The 20,740-nt window shown below is 41.8% G+C and overlaps 1 protein-coding gene across 4 annotated transcripts in view; it reads right to left on the reverse strand.

Annotated features, from left to right (window-relative positions):
* Window positions 1–14,006, reverse strand: part of TMEM178A (transmembrane protein 178A) — a 53,156-nt gene extending 39,150 nt beyond the window's left edge. The window contains exons 1-2 of one of the 4 annotated variants that reach the window (XM_045368609.2): window positions 12,591–12,730; window positions 8,805–8,949 (exon numbers count right to left, since the gene is read on the reverse strand). In XM_045368609.2, coding sequence (XP_045224544.1) covers window positions 8,805–8,829 — 25 coding nt within the window. In that variant the 5' untranslated portion in view covers window positions 8,830–8,949; window positions 12,591–12,730. Of the gene's footprint in view, window positions 1–8,804; window positions 8,950–12,590; window positions 13,182–13,620 lie in introns of those variants that run through there. The other 3 variants (XM_005576043.4, XM_005576039.5, XM_045368608.3) reach the window with 3 other exon arrangements.
* Window positions 14,007–20,740: the final 6,734 nt, after the last annotated feature.

The raw sequence follows: 20,740 nt of genomic DNA on the forward strand, positions 1-20,740 counted from the left end.
TGTTGAATGAGAGGTCCAAGAGGAGCCTGGCACAGGAAACCTGAGGTTTGCTGGAAGGGTTTTGATTTGAACATTCCTGCTGAGATGACCAGGGTCTATCTTCCTATACTCTCCCTCCATCCCACTCCTCCAAACACAGAAACATACACTGCTAAACAACTGCTTCCTCCCCAGGTCTTCCAGCTTATCATTTCAAAAGCAGATGATTCTTCACAGAAATTTCAAAGATAATGAAAGCGCAATACAGACATGAGTTAAGTGGCTTTTCTTCAAATTAGAATTGATTACTTTCTAATTTTGAACACGTGCCACTATCAACACACCAGGACACTGGCAATAGCAAGGAGTGATTTGCTAATTTTCTTGTTCAAAGTTGTTATATTTATAGATGCACTGGGAAGTTGTAATGATGATGGTCACTCAGTTGCCAGTCAAAGGATAGAAATGAAATATGTTGTTGTTGTTTTCCTCCAAGAAATCAAGAAGTTAAAACAAGTCATAGCCTGGCTTGAACAGATTCTATAAATGAACCTGGCTTGAGGAGTGGGGGTGAAGGGAGATGCTCAGAAAAATGCTCTCCATGAAGCTCTTCTTGGGAGGCACTGATCATCCAGGGGTGGGGGGATGGGGAGGAGAGTGAGGACAAAGGCTGTGCATCTAGAAAGCACTGAAGCACCAAGCTCACCAATCCAATGTGTATTAAATTCATAGCAACTGCACCTTCTGATCTTAGAGTACATTAATATTCCCTAAAATGCACAATTTTGAACATTTTACCTTCCATTTTAATAGTGCAATTATAAATAAGCCTCCTTAGAACTAATCATGCAATTTCTGAGTCTCTAGAGATTAAAGAGACTCAAACAGCTCTTCAAAAAGAAAAACACAGGGCTTTCAGGGCACTTCCATGTGTCTATTAGGGTAGTATGTGGAGAAAGCAGTAGATCTGGAAAAGCTGGGAGGAAATCTGAGTTCTCCTCTCAGTCTTCTCCTACTATGGAATGACCATAGGCAGGATGGCGCTGCCACCTGAAGACCCCTGCTGCTTCAGGCTCTATCTTGTGTGCCTCGCTGGAGCCCCTCTTCCTTGGCTAACCAAAGCCAGATTTTGTTCAGCTGTCAACCAGCCAAGTGCTTCCTGGGGAGACTGGGCCCTTCTCCAGCCCCAGCACTGCAGCTTGATTGGTCTAAGAAAATCATGGTCCGTTCCACTTGCCAGGGATTGCTTTAAGAATGGTCACATGACATAATTCTGGCCAATGAGACCTGTGGGAAGACTGCTGGACGACTTCTGGGAAATTACATTTATTGTAAAAGAAGACATCAGAAAAAGGGGCCTGGCCTCTTCTGTTTCCTAGATCACTCACAGAATTCACAACTAGCAACTCACAGAACTGTCATGACCAGGTAGAGAGACACAGCTCAAGATAAAATTGCCTACCTTGGGTCTGTTAAGCCCAAAAGCATTGAATCTCTTTAATTAACTAGCCACATGCAGGCTTTCTCCAGACTTCCTGTTACACCAGGTAATACATTTTCCTTGTAGGCTAAGTCATTTTTATTTGGGTATTCTGTTACTGGGCACTTAAAGGCCCACCCAACTGAGTGGATAAATGTTTATCAAGCACTTTATCAACTACATATTTTAAAATTACACCCACAACCCAAATTATAATGTTTCATATCTAATGAGAAATACTGCTGTATCTGACCTGGTTTAGAAATAACTATAATCCCAACACTGGGAGGCCGAGGTGGGAGGATCGCTTGAGGCCGGGAGTTTGACACCAACCTGGTCAACAAAGCAAGACCCTGTTTCTACAAAAAAAATTTAACAATGAGATCACTTGGACGCGGGAAGGGGAACATCACACACCGGGGCCTATCATGGGGAGGAGGGAGGGGGAAGGGATGGCATTGGGAGTTATACCTGATGTAAATGACGAGTTGATGGGTGCTGATGAGTTGATGGGTGCAGCACACCAACATGGCACAAGTATATATATGTAACAAACCTGCATGTTATGCACATGTACCCTAGAACTTAAAGTATAATAAAAAAAAAAAATTTAAAAAGAAAATTAGCTAGGCATGGTAGAGCATGCCTGTAATCCTAGCTACTCCAGAAGCTGAGGTGGGACAATCACTTGAGCCCAGGAGTTTGGGGCTGCAGTGAACTATGATTGCACCACTGCACTCCAGTCTGGACAGCGGAATGAAACCTTGTCTCTAAAAAAGAAAATCATTTTTAAGAAATAAATAACAACTCCAGAAGACTACATGTATGGAAGAATACCTGACCAGGAAAAAAAAAAAGTAGTCTGGCATTTTAACCTGTAAATACAGCCAGAAGAACGTGAAAACAAGAACTGTGTGATAACTTAGAAATAAAAACATGCTCTAAAAAACACCCACGCCACAAATTTCCAAAATTACAATCTGGGGCCTATTAGCAAGCAGCACTCACTTTCCCCCATGGCATCATCAAAATATTACTGCAGAATCATCTGTATCAGTGGTTAAGTAAACAGGGAACTACTCTGTCTCACGCCTCTCAGTGGCTCTCAGACCTGTTTATTTCACTAACTGTCACATGTGTATGGCATGCAAAACTGTGCCCTTTTATGCTTTCTCCTGTCATTATTTTTTAACTTTCCCAAATCAGGTGTGTTGGGACCTGTTCAGAGGACTAGCAGGTAACAAATTATTTATACAGCTGCCAATTTTCCAAATCAGTGGTGGTGCCTAGAGATGACTTTGGGGGACTGAAGCACCCACCCGCAGCTCCCCGTATACCCCCAACACTTCAAAATGCGCAATCTGGATGAAGCCCCTACCCCTACATCTTCTAAACAAACATCAAAGGGCCTGCTCCTTCCAAGCAATATATTCTGTCTTACAAATTAAAACCCATTTGAGATTATGCTGATAATAACATCCCCCTTGCTCGCAGGCATTCTGATAATATGGTTTCAGAGAGAAAGGGAGGCAGTTAGAGCTGGTATGCCAGGTTTTGTGGGTAATTGACAGGACTTTGCAGGCCAAGTGCAAATCACCTATCACCCACATTATAGTATAAAAATCAGGTAAGAATCACTGCTTGAAATTCCTTTCAATTCTATGAATTTTTTATTCTACACGTGCTTATTTTCCTCCTATCAACTTGAATTTCAGAAGGAAAAGGTAACCCTCGAGAAAAAAAAAGAGAAAGGAATACAAAGACTTTGATGCTTCTTCAGAAGATAGCTTCTGGCTGGATTTTATCTTTTACTGCTGTATAGTAAACAGTTTCTTTGTGTCTTTTTTGTTTCAAATTCGAAGAGAAATAAAAATTTTTTTAATTTTTTTAATTTTGTTTTTCCATAAGTTATTGGGGTACAGTTGGTATGTGGTTACATGAGTAAGTCCTTTAGTGGTGGTTTGTGAGATTTTGGTGTACCCATCACCCGAGCAGTAAACACTGCACCGTATTTGTAGTCTTTTATCCCTCACCTCTCTCCCACTCTTCCTCCCAAGTCCCCAAAGTCTATTGTATCATTCTTAAGCATTTATGTCCTCATAGCTTAGCTCCCACAGATCAGTGAGAACATACGATGTTTGGTTTTCCATTCCTGAGTTACGTCACTTAGAATAATAGTCTCCAGTCTCATCCAGGTCACTGCAAATGCTCTTAATTCATTCCTTTTCATGGCTGAGTAATATTATATTGTATGTATATATACCACAGTTTCTTTATCCACTCTTTGATTAATGAGCCCTTGGGTTGGTTCCATGATTTTGCAATTGTGAATTGTGCTGCCATAAATATGCATGTGCAAGTATCTTAGAAAAAGACAATATTTTTAAGAACTGTTCATGTTGGCAGTCACTGTTGCTTTTCCCGCCACTCTTTAATTCAGCCTATCTCTTTGTTTTTCCAATACTTGTAAGTTGTAGCTTCCTTCAACCAAACTTCCATCGTCTGAACACCAAGAGAAGTTTTCCTACAATGTGTTGGATGCTAAGGATTAGATCACCTGGAATAAATGGTTCTTAAGTATCAGTGGCATAAAACAGATATTGAGCTCCAATTGCCATAGGTTCAGTTGTTCCAGTTGGCCATTGTAAGTTTTTTGTTCCCCCCACCCTACAGTTTATCTTCTGCTATGTCAAACTGTGGCTGTGATCATCTGTTTCATAATTTTCGAATCATAAGACACGTGATTGATGTTGTTGTTTTTCCAGGATAGCTCATTGAATAACATTTAACAGGAAGCACATACTTAAAATTCTAATTGTAAATATTACTGTAAGCAGCTTTCAAAATTGTGAGAACTTAAAAAAAGGCATTGAAACTCAAGTTAACCAGCAGCCTGCTCCCACTCACTCAGACGCCCTTCCTCACTACTCTGGGTGTAGTTAGGGAAAGCACATTCCCATAGGACCTGGAGGACTTAACACCCATGTTTTTCACTAAGCAGCCTTCTATAAAAAAAAAAAAAAAAAAAAAAAAATTCATTTTTAACATTTGTTGAGTGAAGCAAGTGTTCACATCCCCCACACCAAATAAAAATTCCTTAAAATGTAGACAAAAGAGATCCAAGCCTAATATAGCCTCCCATCCACCACTGCCCCTACCCTGCTAGTTCTGCTGTCACAGACCTTAAGAATGCAAGTTAGTACTTATTCGCAAGGCAGATGGAAGCATGGTGTGGGTTTGCATTTGAGTGACCTGTTGTAAAGAGACAATTAAGCCTTCTGGAATTATCTGTACACTCAGAATTTCCTACTTACATTTCTGGAGTCTCTTCCCTATCTATAGAATGTCAAATCACTTGGTGAAACCAAAAGGGAATATATTACATCCTTCAGGTTCTTAGGGTAAAAATGAGTTGATTGATTTTTACCTATGAACAAAATATTAAAAAGTCTGAACACTGGAGGACATCCAGCAAGTTATAGAAAATAATTCACTGTGTCCTCAGTAATTAAAGATAACAGAAACTAAAATATGGTTTATATTGTCCCCCTTTGTTCACTTGCTAATGCATTCCCTGATGGGTGTCCCCATGACATTACTGTTGGGTCTGCAATCAGCTATCTGGCGGAGTTACAAGAAAGATGGAGTGCAGCATGTAGTTTCCCGTGACTCTACAGCAAACAAAGGCTGTCAGCTTCATGACGACGGCCGAGGCGGACTCTCTCATGCTCCAAGAAGTTCTGTTGCATCCTTTTAGTTATGAATAAAACTTGCAATAAAACAGACTAATCACTGCAATCACTTTTAACCACAGGGAAACACTATGAGAGAGTAAAAGATAAACTGTCATAAATTTTGCTAGTTTAAGAAGATAAATTTCACTTTCTATTTACAAATTCATTTTGATAAAAATCTTTACAATTAGCTTTGCAAAGTTTTAGACAATATCGATGATGTGGTTTTAAAAACAAAATAGTAACTGTAGAAAAAAAAAAAATGTTTAAACCTAAAGATATGATCTTACCTGAACTACCCCCAAATACTGAGCTGTTTTACTCCAAAGGAGACACATTTGCTATTTGTATTATTTGCCAATCCTCCACTGTCACTGGTTTCAGCTTTTTTCTTCCATCCCATCATTGCTATTGGGAGGGAATGGGAAATGAAGAGGCTGACCAGACCAAATCTGATTTTATTTTTATTCTTTTAACCAGGAAATAATATAAGAAAATGGACCACAGATGTGCACACAATCGAGAATCAAAGGACAGTGGAATATCCCTGAATGATAAGGTAAACATAAGAAAGGAAGGCTCAGGGCATGAAGAGATGGCCAGTCGGAGGTCATGGTTTGCTTGGCATGAATAATCTGTGATTATAATATGATAATCTGCAATTATATGATCTGTAATTATAATCTGATTATCTGGAACGCACAGCACTACAGATGTACACAAAGCTGAAAGCAAAGTTCATTCTTGGTAACTGTTGGGGAAACCCTGTGACCCACCTAAATTCCTTCAATGTTCCCATTCCCTAGCATTTCACACTTAGCATTGACATTTTCTCAATGGAATGGAATGTCCAGATGCTCCTCCAACAAAAGCTGATCTTTTATAGCAATCAAGGACATTTATTAGGTGAGGGAAACCCAGTGACTCACACCTGTAATCCCAACACTTTGGGAGGCCAAGGCAAGAGGATCTCTTGAGGCCAGGAGTTTGAGACCAGCCTGGGAAACATAGCAAGACCCCATCTCTACAAAGTTTTTGTTTGTTTGTTTGTTTGTTTGTTTGTTTGTTTGTTTAAATCAGCCAGGTGTGCTGGCAGACACCCGTAGTCCCAGCTACTCGGGAGGCCGAGGTGAAAGGATCATTTGAGCCCAGTTGAAAGCTGCAGTGAGCTATGATCATGCCACAGAGCTCTAGCCTGGGTAACAGACAGAGCAAGACCCTGTCTCAAAAAAATGAAAAAAGAACATTTGCAATTACAATTATGAGCAGTCTGCCTGATGGGGTTGGAGGGCTCTTTTTGCTATCTGAAGAAGAAAAATCAGTAGCTAAGGAAAAAAACCACAGCAACTCGGGTATAATTGGATGTGAACTTTCTATGACATAGCAAACTCTTCCTTTTTTCCCCTCAAGGCCATTGCTAAATGTTATCCACGAAACATAGTGAATGAAAATGTCATTGATTCTGGCAATTTTGATCACAAACCACTTAAAGTACCATCCACTTTTGTGTTCATAAGTTACTTTTAAAAGACAATTCCTGTGTGCTGATAGTAAGAATGGAAGCAAGTGTCTTCTTTTGATGGCAGAGTGGCAAGAATTTAATTTCTATTCAAGATAACCTTCATGATTGTTAGCAATAGAATGTGTTGAAACATTGAATATCACACTTGGGTATGTTCAGCCTCAGCACACTGTGGAACAAGCTAAAACTACAAATCTAGTCATTAAGAGTTGTGTAGTATGAGCTAGCAGCTGTTTAATCAAAAAGGGCTCATTTAATACTGTGCCTAATGTCAGAATTGATACAGAAATAAAATGCATCTTCTTCTCTCCCCTGTGCAAGATAAATGTGTGTGATATAACAGCACACTGGGATACCCGCCATGAATTTCAGCTGTGATAGAAAAAATCCCTCCTCCTCTGCTCAGATGAGAGACTTGGCTCTGAGCAGTGAGAGAAGCAGTCTTGAGAGTGGGGTGTGTACATGCCAGGGGTGCACATGAAATTCTTTGGACAGTAGCAGGAAAATAGTTGAACTTCTATTTATATCTATTTATTACCACATCCCTTCAAAATTTGCTTTTGCCTGTTTTATGATGTATGTGTCAGTACAGTCCATGCACATAATTTAAAAATGAATAAACATAAATCACAGAGTGATGCTCAAAAGAATTTCAGAGACTACTTGCCTTGAGAAGTAAAGAGGGAAAGAAAAATGAAGTCTTAATCGTATCCCCAGAACACCCAAAACTGAAGAATCCCTTTTACCAGCAGCATCTTTTAGCCCAAGAGAAGGTCTGAGAACAATCTGTGAACCACTGGGTCAAGGAGGAGAAACGGTGCTGGTTTCTCAGCTTCCCTAGATATATTTGCTCTTGGAAGATAATTATTCTAACACAAATTATACTTTGGTCTACAAACGAGCTGAAGAAAATCATCAATCTATTTCTGTGTCAGGTAGAACTTGGTGGGTCCTGTACAGACTATTAATTTCATAGGAAATAAGCAATAGGAGAAGCAGATAAATCATGAGCAGAGTGAAAAGCAGACCCAGTGAATTCCTACCAAATCTCTCACTTTCCTTTTCTTACAGAGAACAAAATCACAAAGTATTTATGTCCCACTGTCTTTGATATCTGTTTATCTCATTAGAGGAAAAATGCTTCTCCAACCACAAGAACATGTTCTGTTCCAAGTTTCAAGAATTCAAACCCAGATGATTTATACAGGTCGACATTGTGCATACAGACTTAGAATCTTCACATTTCTGAAATCCTATGATTTTTAATTTTATAAAAACAAAACACAACATTAATTTTCAGTTTTATTGCAGATAATATGTAATATTAGAATTTCATTGACACGCACAAAGTATATATAATAGAAAATAATGTTAATTGTTTTTAATGAAAATGTTTCATTAAAAGTTAAAGGCTAGTGTGAACAGTTGAACTTCTAATGTCATTTCTATGACTCTGATTTCTATTCAAAATTGATTTCTCCAAAGATCTACATAATGTATTTGCAAGTCACATCAATGTTTATTTATTAAAGTCAGTGTTTTCAAGAACTGAAAGAAGCATTGCATAATGTTTTCAACTGAGTCTCCTTCCATCTGTCCTGTCTTCCTATTCATCCAGTAGTTGAAACAAACATACTGCACTTGGGAGAGAACAGCTAGGAGTCCCCCAAAGGATGCTGCATGCAATCACTCTGCCTTGTATTTTCTGTCGTTTACCCATCAGTGCTATCAGCCATCCCCAAGTATTCTCCCACCCTGGTCCTACGACCTACTAAGAGTAGTTATAATATAACCCACTAGGAAATACAAACTCCACTCCTTGAAATAAACTCTATGAAGGCAGGGATTTTTATCCATTTTATTCACTCCTGTATCTGCTACACCTGATACAATAACCAACCTCCAATGTCTATTTGTTGAGTGAATAAATGGATGAATTAATGAAGAACTATCTTTAGGTCACTTGTCATTTCTTGGCATCCTTTTGTAATCCATGACACACTCACTTACCTTACAGATTTTTACACCTAAAGACTTCTTTCAACCCCCATCCCCACACCTCACAACATTCCCAGTGCCACAGAGGTACCTGAAGCCCTAGGCTTTAAGTCCATTTTGTTCAACTATTCCAGCACTCAAGTTGTTGGGTGAAGGCTGATTTCATTTGCATACTTTTCCAAGTCAGTCCTTACTTGGACCAGCAAAGCTTCCTCGGCATCAAAAGTTAGCCAGTGCTGCAAAAAGGGCATATATGGAAGACTAATTGAGAATCATCTGACCAACTTAAACACAAAAGAACCCCCACATATTTAGCCAAAATCTTCTAGCATTACCTTGTACATAATAGGCTTCTAATGGGCATTTACTGAATTGGATAGTAAATATGGAAATACAGTATGAATGTAATATCTCTAAAGCATTTGATAAGTTCTCATGTTATCCCAGTGAACAAGATAGTGAAATGTGGATTGGTCAATATAGTACTGTTAAGAGAATTTGCTGCTAGAAAGACAACTATGTTTAAACTATGCTGGCAAATATTTTGTATTGTTTTATTTGTCAGTCTGGTAGAATAGCACAGGGTTCTAGTCTTGGTTTTTAATGAGCTTATCAATAACTTTACCTCTATTCTTACTGAAGGTTCTGGCTGAAGGTCAAGCCTAGACCATTCCAGGGTCTAGGCTAGATAGAAGTGAACTAGCATCATAATGAGAGTGTGAAAACAAGAATTTGATGATTCTCCTAAATATTTATCCCGTTGAGATAAATGCTTTTCTAGCTCCAGTGATTTATCTTAAGTAGACTAATATTGTAGAGTCTGTGCATATTTCTAAATTAATCTCTTATTGCCCACATTGCATGTTTCTATGTCCTGTACATCTCTCAGAAATATCTCTCTCTTGTCTTGCTTCCAGTGATAGGAAATGTAAATAATTCCTATTATGAGAATGTTTTCCATATTATCAGCTCTACATTTTCTTCCCTGTACTCCTCATTTAACTCCCAGCTTTGCCCTCTAGGTCCTGTGGACCTAGACCTGACATCTTTGCCTCTCAGAAGCTCACTAAGTATGCTAGGCAGTTCTTGAGCCCTTTTTCCACCCCTCCCCACTCTCCAATCTGAAAAAACTTTTCTTCATTTCCTACAATTAAAATTTCTAAACGATGCTAAGACTCATAAACAAGGTAATGCATAGAAGAAAGAATAGAACTTGGGACTCTAGTTGCTCAAATTTTAAAATTAGACATAGTGTTAATTTCTAGTTTTATAAATGGCTCATTTAAGAAATTCATACCACAGCCACTAATGTCAGATGCCAAAACAAAGGTGACAATGTTTGCCTAATATGGGTGCCAAAATCATCTTTGAGACAGGAAAATGTTGGTGACATTTTCTTTTCTCAAATTATTCATAGACTCAGAATTTTAAAGCTGTTCATGTCACCCATACATTTCACAGATGATGAAACTGAGATCTAGAAGAATTATGTAACTAGCCCAAGGTTGGTTAGTAGCAATGTTGCAAGGCATTTCTGGACATCTCCCAAACAACAAATTATGATCCTATAATGTACCAATGCCTGTTCTTTCCTCCAAACTCCTCGTTCCTTAATAGCGTCAGCTCATTAACTTTGCAAGAAGCTAAATTTACATTGTTCTTAATTATAACAATGACAGATATGCGAACTAGAAAATTCTCTAAAGAATAGTCATCTCTCCTAATAATACCACAGACAAGGAAACTGAAGGCGAAGAAGGCCTTGATACTTGGAGAACACACTGCAATTTAGCAACAGAGCCAGCAATGAGGCCCATATCTTCTGCTCACAACCTAGAACTCTTCAGTGTTCTACACAAAAGATAAGCTAAACACCATCAATATTATAAATCTGAGATTGTTCTCATCTAAAAATAGGCATTCATGACTTGGAAAATATAGTTCTTTTAACGAGTATATGAGTTATGTCTTATGGAAGTACTGGGCTAGGTAACCATTTGTCAGAAAGACTGTAGAAGGGAGTTTGAACAACCAGTAGATGTTCAACTTCAATGACCTCTAAAGTCCTTCCACCTCTATGATTATTTGACCCTGGACTGCCCAGGAACAGGCACCTCAGCTAGCCAGGGCATTTCCAGAGGCATGGTGCAATACCCTGTGGGGGTCCCTCCTCTACTGTAGGTTGGACTCTGCCCTGCTGTTTCAGGGATTGCTCTATATCCAATTTACATGCAATCAAATACTCTAAGCATAGAAAGTGTAAGGAAATGCAGTTCTGTCATTTCCAAAGACAGACTACACTGCTTAGCTTTCAAAATTGCCTTGCCTAAATGAGCACTCCATAACTGAGCCTCCACATTCAGCTTTTACAGTTTGTTCATGTACTATGCTACTATCAGAATTAATTATGCAGCATCTTCATGAGGAGAAATCAGATTTGGATGCAAGTTAGGAGAGAAAAGAAAATGGTGCACTTCCCAAAGGAAGATTTTACCGTATCCAATTCCCCCAAAAGTGCTGGAGTCCTTCCACACGCAGACAGATTTTGGATGGCAGTCCCCAGCTGAGTTAGCCATGGGAAGGAGGAAGTTGACATGTTTGAGAAATGAAGAATCCGCCAACTAACAAGACTCTGAAGGCCAACACATTATTAACCCCCTCTTTTCTATGTCATTCCATTGCAGACTGTAACTCAACACAAATTTGTCCGTTTGTTTTCCTGAATGACTACTAAATATTAAAATGTACTGATTTTGGACTTTTTCTTTTTTGACATCATGAGTCCAAGAGAAGAGATGTTGATTTTTTTTTTTTCATCTCAGAGGGGAAAAATATATTGAATCAAGTTCTGAAAGTTAAAGGAAGCTTCACAAATTGTCACACTGAATATTTTTACATGAATGGAATTACCAAAAAAAAAAAAAAATCAAACTATCTGATAGCATTCGCAGAAGCCAGGTGTTGCACAGATTTCAGAAGAACAAATTGATGCTCTACAGCTCAGTGCCAAACAAAACAAACAACAGAAACAACCTGACAAGGTACCACGAACAGAAGACAGAGTGATAAGCAGAGAGTGAGTGCCCAGATCTGGACAGCTCTAGTTTAAAGGGTGAGGGCGTTTTCTCTCCTCAGTGCCTGGACAGCGAGAAGGGTGGAGACATGGGGTCCTCAGGAAGGTTGGAAAGCAGGTGTCCTATCTGCCTTGGGCAGCCTCCACCAGCCAACGATTGGTCTCTGAAGTCTAATCTACACACACCCTGCATTTCAGGGGTGTGGAGGAAGGTTCCAGGGCCTCCTTCGCTGCCCATCAGCCCCGCCAGGCTGGGATGACCACATCAGTTCTGTCTGACACCAGCATCCTTACAATACAGGGAAAGCCCCTTCCCCCTCTTCGGAGGTTGGCACCACTTTTCTTCCAAACGGTATTTCCAAAAGGAAAGCACAACTTGAAGGAAGGAGCCCGGTTGAGAAAAGTCGAGTCTTTGACGGTTAGTTCCCCTCACGGGGAGCAGCGTCAAGAAAAGACACACATGTCAGGCAGGTGTACAAAGGCGGAGAAGACGGGGAGAGAGAGAGAACCGGGGAAAGGGAGGAGAAGGCAGGAAAGGAGACAGAGGCGGGAGGTGCGGCACGGACTTGAAAGGACGCGCAGGGTGAGGACGAAAGAAGCGAGTCAAGGAGAGCGAGAAGAGGGGAGGCAGAGGGGAAAGAAAGGGACGAGATAAAGGCTGGAGGCGGCGGGAAGGATGCAAGAATGCGCCGGGGCGCGGGGCCGCGGCAGAGAGGGGGCCACGGGGACCGGTGCGCCCCTGGGAAGCCGCGGGCTGCGCTCCACGCGCGGGCGCCGGGGACGCGGGGAGCGCCCGCCGCTCACCTTTCAGGATGAGGGTGTCGATGTCCCGGTCGATGCCCAGGAAGTAGCACTTCCTCCAGAGGCCCGAGTAGGTGGCGAAGAGGGGCCGGCCGCACTCAGCATCCAGCCCGCCGAGCCCCAGCAGCGAGCGCCAGGACTCGGGGTCGGCGCGCCCCGGGCCGCCCGGGAGCAGCCGGCGCCCCAGCGGGGGCGAGTCCCGCAGCGGCAGGTGCGACAGCGGCATCAGGCGGTTCTTCTGGTCCGGGGGGTCGGCGCCCGCGCGGCTGCGCTCGCAGCTCTCCTTGTGGCGCCGGGGGTCGGTCTCGTACCAGTGGTCGGTGAAGATGGCCGTGACGAGCAGCCCCAGGGAGCACAGGCTGAGGCCGAGGCTGAGCGCCGTGACGAGAGCCCGCGGCTCCATGGCTTCCCGCCCCGCCGCAGCCGCCGGTGGGCTCGCGCGCCGCCGCCAGACACAATGCACTTGGCCCCGGCTCTCCGCCCGCTCCCTCCCTCTTCCCCCCACCTGCCCCCCACCTCCCTCCTACGGCCTCCCCACCCTGCGCGCCCGGCCCGGCTCGCTCCCTCTCCCCCGGCCTGATCTCGCCTCCCACCGCCCGCCCGCCCGCCCCCGGCCCGGCCCCCGGGCTCCTAGCCCTCCCCTGCGCCGCTCTCGCTTTCTTGTCCCCCTCCTCTTCCCCAGCCCCCTCTCCTCGCCCCGGCGCCCCCCACCCCGCGCCCTCCCCTCGCCCCTCTCCCTACCTCCGATCCACAGTCCGCCCTCCTCTCCAGCGACCCCCCTTCCCCTTTTAATCTCTCCTCGCCGCCCTCATCCTCCTCTCTCTCCTTAACCCTGTCCCTACTTTCCCTCGACTTTTCTCCAACTCTTCCTCTCGCTCTTTCCCCCACTCATTTGCTCCTCTGCTCCCCGGCTCCTGGTGCCTTTATATCCCGGCTCTGGACTCGGTGCCTCTCTCCACCTACCCCTCAGCACACCCCTCCCGTCCTCTTCCCTCCAACGACCTTAAAAGACATCCACCGACATCAGACTCACTCTTGTCACTTGTCCAAGTTGATTTTGATCAGTGTCCCGTTTTGTACCCAGGAGCAAATCCCATCCAGGTCGGGCTGCGTGGTAACATTTAACTCCTTGGAATCTTGATCTGGAGCTCGAAGGACCCTTTGTCCTGCCGCCTGCAGGATGAAGCCTCTGAGACCCCTAGGCAGCCAGCTCTATCTGTCGCTGCTTTCCCTCTCACATGCCCATCGCTTAGCCTCTAAGCATTCTCTCTGCTCAAGCCCCTCTTCTGAAAGAAAAGACACCGAGTGTCAGTGGAGCGATAGAATGATGACCAGAGATTTTTCTCCCACTTCATTTCAACCTGCTATGAGATGGACTTCTTTTTTCGTTGACTACCTCCATCTCCCGCCAGACTCACTGGCCTCCTGGAATTTCTAGAGGAGCCTGGAATCAATGAACCCTGGCAGTGGCACCTGCTCCATGAGGTGATTATTGCCTTTGCATACAGCAAGTCCCCAGTAATAAATCAAAGTAATGATTTTCTCCTATGTAGGTTTCCCTCTTGGGCTGGGGGGTCGGGGTCAATAACAAAGCAATGCTACACACCAAAGTCAACACCTGAGCCTGGGGCAGTTCTGCCGTCTTCCAGTCACAGAGGTTACTTCCAAGAATGACAGGCAGATTCACATTTTCTAAAATGAGGAAATGCTAGGACCCGGGGTGCTAAGAGTTAATCATTTGCGCGGTATAGTCAGTCTATACCACAGAGGTGCAATACACTCGTGCCACTCAATGTGCCCTTGTGGTCATGTCGGAGACAGAAAACCATGCTGCATTGGCCCAGGGATGAAAATGCTTGTGTTCTTATGCTATGAAATATTAATGATGAAGAAATTATGAGGCATTCATTATATACTAAATGTCATTATTCCATGATTTAATGGGACTTATTAATTAGTGCCCTACATCAATTGGTATTAATATGCTTTATATCCTTCCTCTAGAATGACATCTGTAAAGGTGGTATAAGGCTCTTGCTGGGATTTATTTTCATTGCTGTTTGTGTTTAGCATCTTCAGAGGGTACATTTCCAATGAAGATCCTGTGCCTATTCTGAGCTGTTCAGTTCATAGATAGATCGCTTAAGCAAATCTTTCAGTTATATCAGACCCCGGTTCCCATTTCTGCTGACCTGACAATGTGAATTATTGCCTGGACTTTCTCACAGTTTCAGCAAGATCTATGGTGAGCTCTAGTCTAATTAGGGAAGACAAAGAATTATAATTTTAGTGTTCCTCTCACCTATAAGCTTTTTCTTCACAGGAAACACTAAGCTCATCAAAGGAGTCTTATCTGGATTTACACAAAAATGATAAGATTTAGAAGCTTTCTTTAATTTATACTCTATAATATGTATAAAATCCTAGCTCTTAATGGATAGGCAGAGAGAATGCCTTTAACTGTGGGTCCACAGTTGACATCTGAAATTCACTCATCATGTGCTCTTTTATTTTTTAAAAATGCATCTTGAGATAAAGTTATCAAAACCTTGCAAGCCCCAAGGGTTGTCAAGCCTTTAGCAAGGCCTCATCCCCTTTTCAAGTCTTCACCTCCTGTATTACAAGAAATAAATACTCAGTCACATTCCAGAGTCGCCTAATCATCTTCACACAATAACCCTATCTTCAGCTGGAGCTAGACAGAAGAAAACCTCTTTTTAAGGCACTTCTGTTTAATTTAAAAGGACTTACCGTTCTGTATCATTTTCCTAGCTAGCACTCTTTGATCATACTCTTTTTAGAAAATAGCATTATTCTTGAAGTTCATTTATGTCTATGTTTAAGACCAGCCTCAGCATATAATCCAAAGGTTACTATATGATGGATTGCCCTTGACAGTATTTCATAAAAAATGTCACACATTACAAATATGGGCCAGCAGTATGTAATGGGAGCACTGCCTCTGCTGGTACAGCATTAACGGTGCCAGCAGGGATGCGGCATATGATGTGTACACAGGCTTCGCTACAGCACCTGCACATTGCTCCATCTATGTTTTTCAAATTCCCCTTTTGGATACTTCCAACAATGAACTATCACCCAGTAGCCCCCTACTCTGTTAGGGCAGTGAAAAATATGAAGATGAGCAAGTGGTGCCCATCTTCAAGATACTCCCAGCCTAGTGGCGAGAAACAGATGCATAGACAGAATGAGAGGTAAATGCTGTAGTTAAAAAAAAAAATAAAAGAGAACACCGTGTTATGGGAACACGGACAATGAAGAGCCTACTGCCATGGGGAGTCAGGCGGGCTACATACAGACAGTAACTTTTGAGTTAGTTCTTAAAGGATGAGTTAAACTTTGCCAAGAGGATATCAGAGATATTCGTACTGCAGTCAGAGAATACCTCTTTGGCCTAGTGTCTACTTCATACATTTGGAGGCTTCAATATCTTAGGCCACTATAAAATAAGTATTTTTGTACATTTTTAAGTCGTAAAGTTAACATGTTCTAATGACTGACTATGAGCTGGACAGCTGTAGATGTGTGGAAGGAAAAGTCTATGCCTGAATATAATCAATGTAGGAGGCCATTTAGCTCAGTATGGAGTCAAGATGATGGGAGATCAAATATCCAGCCAGAACACCTGGCATATCTTAGCTTCGGCTATGCTATGACCTCGATGTTTTCAAACTTGGCTTGTTCTTTACTTGTCTTAAATTTCTCTTTGCCATCTCCAGATCCAATATCCGCAGTGCATCCCTCAGAGAAAAACAGTATCCCTCATATGACAGGGAGAGCGGGAGAATTTCCACCTGGGTATTTTACTGTATTATTGGGCTCAAGATATTAAAAATTAAAGTCTCATATTTCCTTGTGGTCCAACTGCCCTCCTCAACTCTTTTGCTGGTGTTATATCACTCAATTCATGCAGACACAGTATTTTAGAATTATCTATCACATTGACAAAGTTAGAGAGATTTTTCCTTTGAAATTTCTTTTATATCCACTCCTTCCTCTACATTTCTACCACTTGCTCTTAATATGCCTCTACCCCTCACATCTGTATTATATTACAGCTTCCTCCTTGGCCCCCATGACTTCAGGATCAACCTTCCTGCAGTTATCCTGCATATTGTTGCTAAATGCATATTCTTCAAGTGTTACTTTATGTCATCTTTTGGCTTCCACCTCTCCTTTCTGGGTTATAGAGAACTATCCACTCTACCATTCCAAAGTCCTTCTTTGTTGCTCCTGGTATTCCCATGGCATTTAAACATCACAACTGATGTGCAGGTCATGTTTAAATATTTAGAAAACAAAATACTTTTGCCTTCTCCAAACACACTTACCATAATATCTATGGCATTCATTATATTTCCCTCTATAGTCAGGAAGTTCTTTAAATAAATATTTCCTAAGAAAAAAAGTCTGTACACACACACACACACACACACACACACACACACACACAGTGAGAGTGAGAAAGAGAGAGAGAGAGGTCTCAAACACAGAGCTCTGGTAATGCTTTGTTGACATACCTGTGCTAAGCTAACCATCCTAGCCATGTATATTCTAAAAGATTTTCACCCTGTTGCACCAGTGCTAAGACTAAAAGCAACATCCTTCCTCATTTCAGACGTTTAGATTCTGCAGTTTAGACTATGCATTTTAACCAAAACTACACACTAGGTTTCATAAAGAGTATGAAAGTTTCCTCTTGGTAATATCAGATTTTTTTTCAGCATTCAATATAAGGACATAGTCAATTATATTGTTAACCTACAAATATATACAATATATACAAAATGTGCATTTTGCACATTTTTGAGGTGTCTTATGTTAAAGTCATCACTGTAAATTGTTCTCCTAAAACATTTTTATTTTAATTCAACAGCATCTATTGAGCACCTCCAATGTAAGTTATTGTGCAAAGTCCCACTGGATTTTGTAAAGATGAAGAAAACAAGGTCTGTGCCCTCAGGGGGCTTTAGGGTAGTTGGAGAGGAAGATAGAAATGCATGAAGCCACAAAGAGGACAGCCTGAAACTAGTACTGTCACCGAGGTACAAAAACAATGCAACAGGAAAACCTACTACAGAGAGATTCGTTTCTCCATTGGGAAGAATATGGGTAAGCCAAGATGCTATCTTAGTTAGGCCTTGGAGGAAAAGGAGTATTTTCTGTATGTGTGTCAACTCAGTCCAGGGCAAAGCCAAAAGTAAATTTTAGAAGCAGCACCTATCATGGTGCTCTGCTATACCCCACGCATGTGGTAAGTCATCTTGGCAGTGCCATTTTGTCACTGACTAGAAGCCTGGAACCATAAAATACCACAAAACCCCCAAAATAGACAGCGCCTGATAAGTTTCTCATTTCACTGACACACCGCAGAATGTCACCATTCTTTTTCACATTCCTGGATTAAGCTGTTTCCTTTTTGGAGCCTTTAAGCACATATGGTGGGAAAGGAAAAAAAAAAAAAGTTCAAAGAAACCCATAACCATGTTAAGTCCCACTTAAAGTGTGATGTTTTAGCAGATGGTGGCTCATTAATTGCCACACCTAACTGTATTTACCACCTTTTCTTTGTGTATGGATACTGGGTTTTGAAGTTGGGGTCTAATTCAGCTCTTTTGGGCCATGTTTGACAAATAAGGCAGAACTGGATATAACTAAGATATCCAGTGTCTCTGATTCACAACCACCTGTGATACTGCCCAGATGAACAAAAACGCCAGTATTTCCAGGTGTCCTTCCTCTTTTTTACCTTCAAACTTCTCTCTCTGCTGTGTCTGCTCAAAGGCACCAGGATCTGGGGAATGCACATGGGTCCTGGGGTCAAACCACATGTAAATTCCAGGCCCACTTCTTTCTACCTGTTCACCCTTAGCCAGTGACCTAACTTCCCAAACCACCTGAACTCTGAAAAATAGGGATATCACAATCTATCTCACAGGATACATGATTCATGGTTACCACATGCTAAATACCTTCCTCTCACTCGCTTATCCTCCCTACTCCATCCATGTAAACACATAAACATGCTTCAGAAATTCCATAGGTCTATCATATCAAGACCATATAATTTAAATGTTATAAATACAAATGGCTAAAATTTAATGACACATTATTTTTCTCATATTAGTTATTTATAGTATTCAAATAAGAGAAACAATCTATTCTTATTTATTCCATGAACATTATTGAGCACCCATGGGCCAGAGAAAGAGCATTCCAGGCAGAGTGAACAGCCAGTGCAAGGGTCCTGAGGCAGGAAAGAGTTTTGTGTCACTGAGGAACTGCAAAGAGACCTAGAGAGTAGTGGATGAGGAAGGGGCAGTATGAGATGAAATTGCAGAAACAGTCAATGCTAGATTATGCAGGCCTTGAAGGCCAAACTATGGAGTTTGGACTCCAGTCCGAAGAAAAACTTGGAAGAGTTTTAAGCAGGGGAGAGGCATTGAATAATGTTTTGCAATGTCACTCAGACAGCTATGTGAAAAATGGATTGAAGCTGGGGGTAACAAGTATGAAGGCAGGGAAGCCAGTCAGGAAGCTATTGCAATCATGCAGACAAGAAATATTAGCAACTTGGACTAAGGAGGCAGCAGTGGAAACAGAGAGAAATGGGTAAAGGTCAAAATCATAGAATTACATGGATGGTGCTGGAGGTCATTATCCTTAGCAAACTAATGCAATAACAGAAAACCAAATACTGCATGTTCTCACTTATAAGTGGGAGCCAAACGATGAGAACTCATGGACTCAAAGAAAGGAACAACAGACACTGGGGTTTACTTGATGGGGGAGGATGAAAGGAGGGAGAGGAGCAGAAAAAGTAACTATTGGGTACTAGGCTTAGTACCTGGGTAATGAACTAATCAGTACAATAAACCCCGTGACATGAGTTTACCTATATGACAAACCTGCACATGTACCCCCAAACCTAAAATAAAAGTTAAAAATAAAAATGAACTTTAAAAAATTACTGCGAGTGCAGATGAGGGAAAGAAGCGATCAAGAGCCATGCTACATTTCTGGTGTGAGTGCTTGAATGGTACTGCCAGTCTCAGTTGGAGAGGCAATTGGATGTGTGAACCTGAGAGTAAGGGAAGCATCTGGACTAGAGATTTAGATTTTGGCTATATGAGCGCATAGGTGCTATATGCATAGTGATAATTAAACTCATGGGACTTGATGAAATTGCTTAGGGGAAAGTATAGCTAGAAAAACTAAGAGGTCTAGATCCAGGCTCTGAGGCACAAGCATTTAGATTTCCATTAGAAGAGGAGGTACCACAAGAAAGCATGAGAAGGAAAATAGGGGGGGAAACTAAGAAAATATGTGTCCTCATAGCGAAGACAGCGGAATCTAATAATCTATGATGACACAGTAACAGTACAACATAGAGTCTAGGATGTGGCATCAGAGAGACTTGGGTTTAAATTCTAGTGTGATTTTCACAATGGGGGAGTACTTAGCCTCTTCAGGCCTCAATTTCCTCATCCATGAAATGGGGATAAGAATAATAATATCTTTTTTTAGAATGTTAGGAGCATCCAAACACATAATGGATATAAAGCACTTATCAACATAAAGAATGCAAAATCTGCTCTATAAAAAGAGCTCAATATATGAATGACAGCTATTGTCATTGTTCTCATTTATCAGCTCCAACAATAATATTTGGTGACTGCTCACATTTGCAGGCCACAGTCCTGGAAGTGGTATACAGCATTACTCTCCCAAGGATTATGCCCTAATGAAAAGCGTGAAGACCTATCATCAGGCCCCTAAAAACATAAAGCATCCTTAGTAATAGTGAAATGATGAGCATTCAAAAGCACGAGGGCCATTATATTCTTTCAATAGGCTATTTTGTTATGAGCCCATAAAAGGAGTTTAATGCTGTTTTGTGAATAGCAGAAATAAGCTGTCAGAGTACGATAAGGTATCTCCATTTCTCAAGGTCTTTAAAATGGACTAGATAGAAAGACCGCTATAGAAAAAGACTGCCCATAGCTACCACATTTTATGGGTACAAATCATGCTTGGAGAATAAAGGGAGTGCCTGAAACTTCCCCTCCCCAACCAAGAAGGAGGGGAGGGGACCTGACAGCACAAGGGGACATTGAGCCAGCTGTGGACAG

The sequence above is a fragment of the Macaca fascicularis genome, chromosome 13, assembly GCF_037993035.2.
Source record: "Macaca fascicularis isolate 582-1 chromosome 13, T2T-MFA8v1.1".
NCBI classification, from domain to species: domain Eukaryota; kingdom Metazoa; phylum Chordata; class Mammalia; order Primates; family Cercopithecidae; genus Macaca; species Macaca fascicularis.